The 13,076-nt window shown below is 40.5% G+C and overlaps 1 protein-coding gene across 1 annotated transcript in view; it reads left to right on the top strand.

Moving 5' to 3' along the window:
- slc9a2 (solute carrier family 9 member 2) overlaps positions 1 to 12,355 on the top strand; it is a 102,428-nt gene extending 90,073 nt beyond the window's left edge. Inside the window, exons 11-12 of the mRNA XM_072263226.1 lie at positions 4,917 to 5,004; positions 10,811 to 12,355. Coding sequence (XP_072119327.1) covers positions 4,917 to 5,004; positions 10,811 to 11,157 — 435 coding nt within the window. The 3' untranslated portion in view covers positions 11,158 to 12,355. The remainder of the gene's footprint in view (positions 1 to 4,916; positions 5,005 to 10,810) is intronic.
- Positions 12,356 to 13,076: the final 721 nt, after the last annotated feature.

Genomic DNA, 13,076 nt, shown 5'->3' with positions numbered 1-13,076 from the left:
CTTCCCCATCAGGTGTGGGCTTGAGCCCAGAGCACACTCCCAGCCTACAATAGCTTTGGTTCTCTACAGATATGCTTCTGCATTTATCAACCAGTGATGTATTAGCCAAAACAAATTCTGAATTTAAATCAACCATCGAAGGATTCATTAGATCTTTCACATCAGACAACTCCTTCCCCTCACTCCACAGAAACGAGAGCAACTTGTCTTTAAGGTCTCCACCCTCAGCTATGGAAACTCATTTCTCAATTCTTCACCCTTGCCTACAACCCCTGCTTCCCTAAAAGTATGGACAGCCTATGGCTCCGCTTCTCCAGGTGCCCCAATCGTAGGCAGATCTACTCCCTTGCTCGTCCTTGCTAGTTTGAACTAACACATCTTAACCAGCCAATTGATCAAAACTCCATTCAGCAAGAGTAACTTTTCCTAATACTTTATTGGTACTTAAAACCCTAATCAACAATTCACCTGGGCTGTGGATATCCACCTTGTTCAGAACACAAGCATTTGTTGTGGGCAATCTCTTTGAAATGCACTAAAGCTTAATCCCTGTGGTGTCCATAATCAAGTATCTTTATCCTTTCCCAGGCACTACTTTAAACACAGGCTTAAGCACACAGACCACTTCAATTCTTACTGCAAATACAGAGTATTAGCCAATCAGATCGCGGACGACAGCCCCGACAATGAAACCCCTTTTTACTAGGCATCTATAGAAATATGGCTGGTTAGCCCCTCACTAACAAGCCAATGGACTCAGCTCTGAGAAAACCACCTTTCTCAAGTTCCGTACGTTTAGGATCGATATGACTTGGGTCTCACCAGAGCGGGAGAGCTGAGATATTTCGACCACCCGCACCCCAATCTGAACGAATACTGTGTAAATACTGACGAAGGGTCTTGGCCCAAAATGTCGACTGCATCTCTTCCCAGAGATGCTGCCTGGCCTGCTGCGTTCACCAGCAACGTTAGTGTGTGTTGCTTGAATTTCCAGCATCTGCAGATTTCCTCGTGACTGTGTAAATACTACCCACTTGCAATTACCTGTTGGCAAGGAATAAGACTGTACATTGTATACAATTATAAAGGAAGTACATTTACAAATTTCAGCTTTATCGAACAGTTAGTTGGAAAAAGAAAAGAAAACAATATAAAAAGGGCCCGTTACAGTTAACCCAGTCCAAATGTGCACATAAGTTGGAGCTCATCTTGAAGTAGTCTGTAACTCACGCGCTGGACTCTCAGTCTATGTGAAAGCACACCCCATCTCCTGAATGTCACTCGAAATCCATCTCCAACAAAATGGCTTCCCCACAGGATTATTGGTTCTTCCTCCTTGAAGCCATTCATCTGCACAAAACACCTTGTGCAACAGAGACAGCATCCTCAGCCATCTTCTCTCCTGTCTTCTCCCGCCAACAAAGACCTCGACCCACACCAGTGTCGATCACTAAAATCTCTCCACCCAGCGTCCTCTAGGATCTTCTCCCAATTCCGCCATCCTGATTGGCCTACACAATATTCTTAAGTTGAACAACATAGCCCCTTATCTTTAGCTCAAACCCAATCATACTAAAATCAGAACAGACTGCTCTTACAGAACTGCTAAAACAAAATACCTACAGCATAGCAGTAAAAATATTAACCAGGATGTTGCACAATATAGCAAAACATAGTGGAATGCTAGAAGATTGGGTAGCTTTTAAAAACTAACAGGAGGCAACTAAATAAGCAACAAGGAAGAAAAGATGAAATATGAAGGTAAGCCAGCTAGTAATATATAAGAGGATACCAAAAGTTTTTCAGATATGTAAAGGGTAAAAGAGAGGGAAATCTAGACATTTGTCCACGGAAAAATAATGTTGAGAAAATAGTAAAGGGGAACAAAGAGATGGTCGGTGAACTCAGTATGCATTTTGCATCAGTCATCACTGTAGACTAACAACATGCTTTGAGATTCAAGAGAGCCAGAAGGCAAAAATGAGTGTAGTTGCTATCACTAAGAGAAACTACTTGGGAATCTGAAAGGTCTGAAGGTGGATAAGTCACCCTGGCCTGATGAACTATACCCCAGGGTTCTGAAAGAGGTAGCTGAGATGATGTGAAGGCATTAGTGGTGATCTTTCAAGAGTCACTAGATTCTGGAATGCTTCCGGAAATCTGGAAATTGCAAATGTCACTCCACTCTTTAGGAAGGGAGGGAGGCAGAAGAAAGGAAATTATAGATCAGTTAGCTTGACTTCAGTGGTTGGGAGGTTGTCAGAGGTCATGATTAAGGATGAAGTTCCTGGGTACTTGGAGGCACATGATAAAGTAGGCCAAATTTAGCATGCTTTTCTTAAGGAGAAATCTTGTCTGACAAATCCATTGCGATTCTTTGAGGATAGAAAAAGGAGAGTCAGTGAACGTTACTTGGATTTTCAGAAGGCCTTTGACAAGGTGCCAAAAGGTTGCTAAGCAAGGCAGGAACCCATGGTATCACAGGAAAGGTACTAACATGAATAAAAGATTGGCTAAATGTCAGTCAGTCAGTGGGTGCCGTCCCGAATCCGGGGTTGGCGGCTATGCACCTCCATCTTCTTCGATCTTGCGTCAGCACCGAATACAGCCTCTCCTCCAGTTTGTTCTCACTAGCTGCCTTGGCACCGCCCGCCGTCGCCCCGCCGAACTCGAGCCCGAGGCCGTGTTGGCCACCAGCCGCGGTCACTTCTTTGAGCTCAGCCGTTCCTTAGGCGGAAGCCTTGGGCAGGTCCCGGCACACAGTGCAGCGCCCAAGTTCATCATGTCTCTTCTAACTAGGTGCATAGCATACCATTCGTAGATACGTGGTGAGGCTTTAATCTCTTCCACGGAAGACGGCCTTTGGCTCACAAGGAGCTCATCCGCCGTTTGTCAGGTCTTGCTTTTTCTAGTCCTGCTGGGTGTCCTCACACACTCCTCACCAGACTAAGTCCAGTGGGGGAGCCGGCCCAAGTCGCTGATGGGCAAAGACAAATTGTGAAATAAAGAGGGCCTTTTCAGATTGGCTGCTGGTAACATGGTGTTCTGCAAGAGCTTGGTTTTGAGCCCATTTCTTTTCATGTTACTGTATATGTTAATGATGTGGATGGCAGAACTGATGGCTTTGCAGCCAAATTTGTGCATGTTACAAAAATATGTGGAGAGCAGGTAGTGTTGATGAAGCAGGGAGTCTGCAGAAGGACTTCGACAAGTTGGGAGTACAGACAAGGAAGTGGCAGATGAAATACAGCATAGGGAAATGCATGATCATACACTTTGGTAGAAGGAATAAAGCCACAGACTTTTTTTTTTAAATGAGGAAAAAAAAATTGGAAGTGGAAAGGGACCTGGGAGTTTTACTCCAGGATTCAATAAAGTTTAACTTACAAGTTGAGTAGTAGTAAAGAAGGGAAATGCAAAGTGTTAGCATTCAATTCAAGAGGAATAGAATATAAAGGCAAGGATTGGGTTTTATAAGCTGTTAGTCAGAGTATTGGTTGGATTATTACAAGCAGTTTTGGACTCCATATCTAAGGACGGATATGTTGGTATTGGAGAGAGATGAGAGGGGGTTATAAGAATAAACATAGGGTTGAAAGAGTTTAGCATTTAGGGAGTATTTGATTATTCTGTACTCTCTGGAATTTAGAAGGATGAGAAGAGATCTCGTTGAAACAATTAAGTATTCAAGGGCATGAATAGAACTATTGTGGAGAGGATGACTTCAGTGGTAGGAGAGTCTAAGTCTAGAGGGCACAGCTTCAGGATAAAAGGACACCCCTCTAGGACAGAGATGAGAAGGAATTTCTTTAGCCAGATGGTGATAAATCTGTGGAATTGATTGCCACAGACAGCTGTGGAGGCCAAGTCATTGGGCATATTTAAAAGGGAGGCTGATTGGTAACAAGCACAAAATGCTGGAGGAACTCAGCATGTCAGGCAGCATCTATGGAGAGGAATAAGGAGCCGATGTTTTGGGCCAAGACGTTTCATCAGGGCTCGACAGGCACTTGATAAATAAGGCTGTCAAAGGTTACAAGGAGAAGGCAGGAGATTGGGGGTGAGTATGTAAAATAAATCTCTAGAAACAATTGGTGAAGAAGACTGAGTGGACCAAATAGTCTAATTCTGATCCTATATCTTACGTTTTTAAAAAAAAATTATCCCTTGAGATACAGCGCAACATAGACCCCTCGAGCCACGCCACCCAGCAATCCCCCAATTTAACCCCAGCCTTAACACAGGACCATTTATAATGACCAGTTAACCTACCAACCAGTAGGTCTTTGGACTGTGGGAGGAAACTGGAGCACCCGGAGGAAACCCACACAGAATGTACAAATTCCTTACAGGCAGCGATGGAAGATGGACATGGATCACTGGTATCTTAAAATGTTGTGCTATCCACAACGCTGCCATGCCGCCCCATGTTTTTACATTTCAAACAGTCAGCCTTTCCATTGATGTTATATGGAACTACATGAGTAAAAGGGAAATTTGAATGTCCTTTTCTACCACCCTTAACCTTCCCTGTATATCAATCTTGGTTGATTCTAACATTCCAGTTTGATCTCTTGGGCCTAATGTATAAAGCTTTTTTTATTAAATTTATCAGAGACACAATTACTAAATATGGTCACGTACTAATAATTTACTTTCATAAATTTGATCACAGTCATTCATGCATGTAAGTACGGAGCCTTTTGTTGGTGAACACTGTCATGTTTTTCCTTACCTACACATCTGTAGTAATTAGCACAATTGTTGTCCACCCTGTACCAATCACTCCTCCTTCACCACTGAAGAACTGTTAGTACTTAAATATTTACAAACCAATGCCACTGCAACTGTCAAAAGATACCACAAGGCTATTGGATTGTTGTTACTTACTCTTCCCAATTTTTCTTCTTTTCTAGTCTGGTGCAATAAAAAGTCGTCCATTTTCACTGCCTCAAGATACCAGAATTTCTTCCAGATCCCCGAAGAGGAACGCTGCTTTCACAGGTAATGTGGGTACCATGGCAAACTATTTTCAGAAAATTGTTTGAGAGCCTTTTAATATCACAAAGGCAGTGAAAGGATCAAATGACATTGTGGAGAAAGGGAATTCAAAAAACAAAATTGAATGTCGGAAACAGTGGGATAGGCAGCATCTGTGAAAAGAGGAATAGTTAACATTTCAGCTCTGAGACCATTTATCTGACCTAAGAAAGAGAAAGCAGTTGGTTTAGAAGCAGAAAAGGTGGGGAGGGAAATGGGGTGAAAAGAATGTTGTCATTAAGAAGCATAGAAACATAGAAAACCTACAGCACAATATAGACTCTTCGGTCCACAAAGTTGTGCCGAACATGTCCCTACCTTAGAAATTACTAGGGTTACCCATAGCCCTCTATTTTTCTAAGCTCCATGTACCTATCCAAAAGTGTCTTAAAAGACCCTATCGTATCCGCCTCCACCACCGTTGCCGGCAGCCCATTCCACGCACTCACCACTCTCTGCGTAAAAGAATTTACCCCTGACGTCTCCTCTGTACCTACTCCCCAGCACCTTAAACTTGTGCCCTCTTGTGGCAGCCATTTCAGCCCTGGGAAAAAGCCTCTAGACTATCCACATGATCAATGCCTCTCATCATCTTATACACCTCTATCAGGTCACTTAAGCAGTTAAGTTTTGATATAGGAAGGCCAAATTACACAACATCAGCAGAATCATTACACAGACAAGAGTTTGAGTTTTTATGGTAGAGGAAAAGACTTTAGTTTTATTGAAAATTTAAAAAAATTAATGCACCGTTGGAAATTGAAAGTTTCACTCGTGAGAATAAGGACCTATATGTAAAGTTAGTAAAGGGATAGAGAAAATTCTTGTGACAAAAAGCCACTAAGTCCCAGGAAAATGATGTGCATTCCAGTATTTTAAGAGATGGTAGTAGAGATTGTGGACGCATTTGAAGGAAGTGAATGTAACATTATCAGTCATCAGTTGTGTGAAAAATACTTAAGTTCACTAATAAGGAAGTACAATTTGGAAGTCATGTGATGAAGTAGAATCAATGTAATTTTGTCAAAAAGAAGCTGAGCTGACAAATCTGGAAGTCTCTTTTTGGAGGATATAATCACTAGCTGTGTTAAAATTGGATTTCAAAACCATTTGCTAAGGTGCCATTGAAGCACTCGTAGCATTAAGAATAACATATTAGCTTGCAGATGATTAGTTTATAGGAAACTGATTAGGAAGAGAACATTATAAATAGACAAGTCAATTTTGATTTGGAAAGCTAATGCCTGGATGTCACACAAATTGATGCTGGTACCAGTTATTTATAACCTATATTAACAAGGGAATAGGTGTGATATCTCCATTTGTACTGTTGGAGACTCTGTTCATTTTAGAAAGGCACGGACAAGTCACACCTATTGGATGATGGGTGATGTAGTAATTACAGACCATAGAGCTCTTGTTCTGAAGTTCAGTTTTGCTGACTACACCAGGCATTATGTCATGCATCTATATTCCAAACATATTTATTAATCCGTAAGAGATCAACAAATGCTCCTGTAGATATTCAAATATCTTGCATAAAATACATACATTTTTGGGCAGAAATAGCATATCATCGTGAAGATCAGCAGAATGCCAGCCTTTACTACAATGGGTTTGGAATGTAGTGCAAGGAAGACACTATAAATGAGCAGGGATTTTGTGAAACCCAATCTCAAGGACTGTGTATGGTTTTGGTTTCATTATACTTCTGGAAGATATAATTGCCATTGAAAGTCAGTGGTATATGTTTACTAAATGATAATCCTGCAATGAGATTAGACAGGATTCTTAGAAATAGGATTTGGAGCATTTGGAAGATTGTGTCTAAAACAGGGACAGTCAGCATGGCTTTGTGTGGGGCATGCCATTGACTTATTAACTTGCTTGTGTTTGTTAAGGAGGTGGTGAGGGCAGTTGATGAAGGTAGAGCTGTAGCTGTTGTCTATGTGGATCTTAGAAAGGCATTTGACAATGTCCCTTCTGGTAGGCTCATCCAGAAGATGCATCGAATCCATGGTGATTTTGGCTGTTTGGGTTCAGAATTGACTTGACCATAGAAAAAGGGAGTGATGATTGATAGGATTTACTCGCCTGTGACTAGTGGTGTTTCATAGGGAATCATATAATGTATAGGGGCCGGTCAGTAAGTTTGCAGATGACACAAAGATGGGTGCTGTGAATAAAGTAGAAGACTGCTAATGGATCATTTGGAGATATGGGCAGAGAAATATCAGATAGAATTTAATCTGCCTAAATCTGAGGTGTTACATTTTGGAGATCAATGTAAAGGAACAATAAATTATATTAATGTAAAAATCCTTAGCAGAGTTGATGTGCAAGGGGATCCTTTGGCCTAGATCCATTGAAAGTGGCTGCACAGGATGGGAGGGAGATAAAGGAATATGGCATGTTTGCCTTTATTAGTTGAGTTCAAGAGTCAGGAAGTTGTATCGTTGCTTTATAGGGCTCCAGTTCGGCTGCATTCAGTTCTGGCCACTATTATATTAAGGATGTGGAGGCTCGGGAAAGAGGTCTACCAGGATGCTGATTGGATTAAAGGACATGTGCTATAAGGTTATACAAATGGATTGTTCTCTCTGACGTTGAGGAGGCTGATTGGAAGCCTGATAAGAAGCTTAGATGAGAGGCATAGATAGTGTGGACAACTAGTCTTTTTATTTGGTTGTTTGCTCTTTTAGACTTACAACCTTTTCCCCAGGGCTGAAAAGTTTAATAGAGGACATGCATTGAAGGTGAGAGGGGTTAAGTTCAAAGGAGCTGTGTGGAGCAAGTTTTCTTTTAAATATACAGAGTGGTGGGGGCCTGGAATGAGCTGCCAAGACTGGTGATGGAGGCAAATAGGAGTGAGGTATTTAAGGTGCTTTTAGGCAGGCAGATGAATGTGCAGAGAATGGTGGGATATGGATATTGTGTAGTCAGAACAGAAAGGATTAGTTTAGTTATCCATTTAGTTACTAGCTTGATTAATTTGGCACAACAATATGGGCTGAAAGGCCTGTTCCTGTACTGTATTGTTCTTTATTCGAAGATGGATTCTCCGACAAGGAGAAATTGAGTAAAGTGTTTGCATATTCACTGGAACTTCGAAATGTGAAGTACAGTATGTTGGCCTTCACTAGTCAGGCAATTTAGTTCAAGAGGACAAAATAATGTTGCAACTCTATACAACCCTGGTTAGACTACAATTGGAATATTGTGTTTTGCTCTGGTCACCTCATTAAGGAAGGACGTAGAAGCTTTAGAGAGTGTGGAGAAGAGATTTACCAGGATGCTGCCTGGATTAGAGAGCATGTCTTATGAGGATAGGTTGAGAGACCTGGAGTTTTTCTCTTTGGAGCAAAGGAGGATGAGGGGGGATTTGATAGAGGTACACAAGATGGTAAGAAGTACAGATCGAGTGGATAGCTAGAGACGTTTTTCCCAAAGTGAAAATGGCTAATATGTGGCATAATCTTAAAGTGATTGGAGGAACATATGGTGGTATATCAAAAGTAAGTTTTTTTTTTTGCACAGAGATTGATGAATGCATAAAATACACAGCCAGGGGTGGCAGTACGTGAGGGGTATTTAAGAAACTCTTAGACAGGCACATGGATAATAGAAAAAATAGGAGACTACCTTTGAGGGAAGAGTTAGATTGATCAGAGAGCAGGTTATAAAGTCAGGACAATATCGTGACCCGAAGGGCCTTACTGTGCTGGAATGTTCTATGTGCTATGATCTGTAATGTGACAGCATCTTTGTATTTCCTTGTGTGCAGAAATATGGGAATCTGGAAGTTGTTGCTGAGTGCTCCAGTGTATAAGAGAACAAACTTGGATTACCTTTTAGAATTTCTAGTGAATTCACTAGTGGGTCTAAGGATATATTTTTCAGATTCTATTAAAAAAGTGTCCAAGAGGCTAGGGTACGGGTTTGGTAATTTCATGACACAAGTGTTTTTATTAAAAAGCTCCAAGAACCTGTAATTAACAAAACACTAGTTTTTAAGCTCTTTTTAGGATGGTTTCAGACATTTTTGAAAAACCTGAATGTTCAGTATTTGAATAAAAATATATTATTTCCAGCTAAATATGGAGGCATGTATACCTTGATTAATTATAGGACCATAAGACATTAGAGCAGAATTAGCCCACTCAGCCCATCGAGTCTGCTCCACAATACCATTACGGCTGATTTGTAATCCCTCTAAGACCCATTCTCCTGCCTTTTCCCTGTAACATTTGATGCCTGATTTATCAAGAACATATCAACCTCTGCTTTAAATATACACAATGATGTGGCCTGCACAGCCATCTGTGGTGATGAATTCCACAGATTCACCACCCTTTTTCCTCATTCCTGTTCCAAATGCTTGTCCCTCTATTCTGAGGCTGTGCCTTCTGGGCCTTGGCCTACCCCACTATAGGAAACATGCTCTCCTCATCTATTCTATCAAGGGCTTTCAACATTTGATAGGTTTCAATGAGATCCCCCCCCCATTCTTCTAAATTTCAGTGAGTAGAAGCCCAGAGCCATCAAATTCTCCTCATATGATAACCCTTTCATTTCCAGAATCATTCTCATGAACCCTCTAGAACGTCAGCACAGCCTTTCTTAGATAAGGGGCCCACAAATGCTAACAGTGCTCCAAGTGAGGCTTCACCAGTGCCTTGTGAAGTCTCAGCATTACATCCTTGCTTTTGTATTCCTCCCAAAATGAAGGCTAACATTGCTTTTGCCTTCATCACCACTGACTCGACCTGCAAGTTAACCTTAGAGGAACCCTACACAGTGACTCCCAAGTCCCTCTGTACCTCTTATTTCTGAATTTTCTCCCTATTTTGAAAATATTCTGCACCTTTATTCCTTCTGTCAAAGATTTAAATTTCTCTACGCTATATTTTATCTGCCACTTCTTTGTCCATTCTCCCAATACATCTAAGTCCTTCTGTTAACTTCCTGCTTCCTCAAAACTGCCTGCCCCTCCACCTACCTTTGTATTGTTCACAAACTGGCCACAGAGCCAACAATTTCTTCATCCAAATCATTGACGTATAACATGAAAAGAAGTGGGCCCCTGCAGAACACCACTAGTCACGGGCAGCCAACTAAGAAAAGCCCCCTTTACTCCCACTCTTTGTCTCCTGCCAGTCAGCTAATATTCTATTTATGTTAGTATTTTTCCTGTAATTCCATGGGCTTATTAAGCAGCCTCATAGGCAAGATCTTGTCAAGGGCCTTCTGAAAATCCAAATAAACAACATCCACTGATTCTCCTTCGTCTATCCTGCATGTTATTTCCTCAAAGAATTCCAACAGATTTGTCAGCAGGAATTTCCCCTTTAGAAAACCATGCTGACTTAGGCTTATTTTATCACCAGCCCTCAAGTAGTCCGAAACCTTAGCCTTAATAATAGACTCAACATTTTCCCAACCACTGAGGTCAGGCTAACTGGTCTATAATTCCCTTTCTTCTCCCTCCCTTCCCTTCTTTAAAAAGTGGAGCCACAGTTGCAATTTTCCAGACCTCTGGAACCATTCCAGAATGTAATGATTCTAGAAAGATCATTACTAATGCTTCCATAATCTCTTCAGCTACCTCTTTCAGTACCCTGGAGTGTAGTCCTTTTGGTCCAGGTGACTTGTCTACCTTCATATAGTGTCAAATATAATTAATTTATAAATGGTTCTCTAGTTTATCTTCAGTGCAAGAATAAACTTCCTTTTGATTTTAAAATGTTTACATGGTGCTCTTGATCTTCAGTGGGAGACGACATCAACTCGGAAGCAGAATCTTTGCAGCTAGCAAATCTATCACAGTCCAGAGCAAAACCAACCCCTCGTCAGAATCCAAACAACGTGGAGTGGACAAATGAAGTTCAGAGAGATGACAGGAAGAGTCGTTGGCCTGACTCTGGTAGTCAGGATGATGGTAGAAGGCGTCAAGCACTGATGCCAAGGGTAAGATTTAGTCAACTGGATCCTCAAGATTTTGAAACTGGAAGAAGTCGGCAAGGAATTGTGGAAATTCCACCAATTGGGTGGATGGCAGAAGATGCACATGAAGATGATACTGAAATCAATGATCCCTTGCTAAGAAAACCAAAGTGATACCAACCAATAGTTGGACCGATATGTTGAGATTTTATTCAATGGATTAACTTTATTACTTGCATAAACTAAAGTTAGCTCTCAAATAATGCATTAGTTAACCAAATATAGATGAATAAGAAATTACTTTTTCCCTGCCTATGAATTCTAACAAACCTAACAATTGTCAAATCATCTGAATGCTTTATTCTAAATTGAAGCTTTGTTTTTAACATTAAGGTATTGGGACATGGAGTGGCACATAATCTAATTTATTTATGAGTAGTACACATTGAATACTCATTCATTTGTCATTCCTAGGCAGTTCTATGGCTAATTCTGACTGATCTGTGCCAAAGTGCAATTCTATAATTGCGAAAAATAATTTTCATTCTAAGAATCTTCCTTGGAAAATGTAATCTGCCCCTTGAAATCCCATTGTTTCTATTCAACCAACCAATGTTAATGCTTCAGTTTTGAGCGATCGAGCCAAGCCATAGCTATCTTAATTTCTAATGCCTTGAAAAGTCTTGAACCTGCTTGCAAAACTGAAGGGAGGAGATTGCTCACAATCCAAAATGCCTGTTCTTTGCTATCTATCCAATTGTTGGGTTTTAATTTGTTCTGATTGTTGAAATTAACTTCTACTTTTTGGTTCATTTTGCAAATGACCTACAGTGCTCTTGTACCTGCCACCACACATATATCTTGGGAAATGGCTCATTCCCATTTTTCTCTACCCTCCCCATTCTCTCCTCTTTCCCACAACACCATCATCACTAGCTGTAACCCTTCTCTTTCTGTATTCATTGCTTCCCACCTGCTTTTCCTTTTACCATCTCCTCTCTCCCTGTCTGTTAACAAATCCATAAAAGACAGTTCTTTATGACCTTGCCTGATGTGAATGTCCAAGTGAATATCAAGATTTCTTAGTAGAAGACATTTTTAAATGGTATAATTGCAACATTGTTTTAAGGCAAAACAAAATGTAAAGGCTGAAACTGAAAAGATCCCCCTAAATGTTTCATGCTCAAATTATGCATGAAACATAATAAAATTGGTGATGAAAATTTTATATTACAGATGGTTATTGGAATATTTGATAATTAGATTTTAAACTTAAAACTGCTTTGTATTAAAAATTTACAGTGTCAGTGAATAGTAAATTGCTTTCATTAAATATTAGTGTGGCTAAGGTTAGTCCACATTTCAATTGTTGCTTCTCCATTCTTGGGCCCCAACTGCCAAAACAAAGGCATTTTATTAATTACACTCAAGCAAGTTCAAGGCATTTTTTAAAATCAGATTTTGTATCTTTTTAACATAATACTGAATCTTTTGAGGTCTGTTTTTCATATTCCCCAAGTGTCTGAAAAATTCTGTAGTTTCATAACTTTTGGAAATTGAGACAGTGGTCTTTGAGCTGTTCAGTCAAAAGTCCTTAAAAAAAAAGCAATTTCTGTGATTAGCTATAAAAATTTACTTATTTAGAGATACATTTGGCATTAGCGACTGATCAAGTGATTGGAAGAGAAGAAGAGCTTTGCACAGGTCGGGAAGAAGAGTTTAAATAAGGAGCTTTTCATGGGGCTCAGCGCATTAGCAATGGACCAATCAATTTGCTATTCATTAGCAGAAGCAAATAAAAGTAAAGCAGGGTCAAAGAAGACCGGCCATTCTGTGAGTGGACCAGTGTAGGAATGGGAACTTGAGACTTTGTTGCAAGAGGCTTTGGCGAGGAGGCACAGGTAAGTAGCAGGTAAGGCTTTTGTAGTGGTTGAATAACAAGAGACTAAATTACAGCTGATTAAATAATTAGGGATGATACAGGATCAGCTGATGTGCTGTAGCTGCATGATGTAGGAGCTGGTGGACCCTGTTGTGGTTCCTGGTGACCACAACTGCAGCAAGTTACAGTTATATAGGACACTGGTCAAACC

Source organism: Mobula birostris, chromosome 7 (assembly GCF_030028105.1).
Source record: "Mobula birostris isolate sMobBir1 chromosome 7, sMobBir1.hap1, whole genome shotgun sequence".
NCBI classification, from domain to species: Eukaryota; Metazoa; Chordata; class Chondrichthyes; order Myliobatiformes; family Myliobatidae; genus Mobula; species Mobula birostris.
Note: the sequence above shows the minus strand (reverse complement) of the source record. Positions and strands in the feature narration are given on the sequence as shown.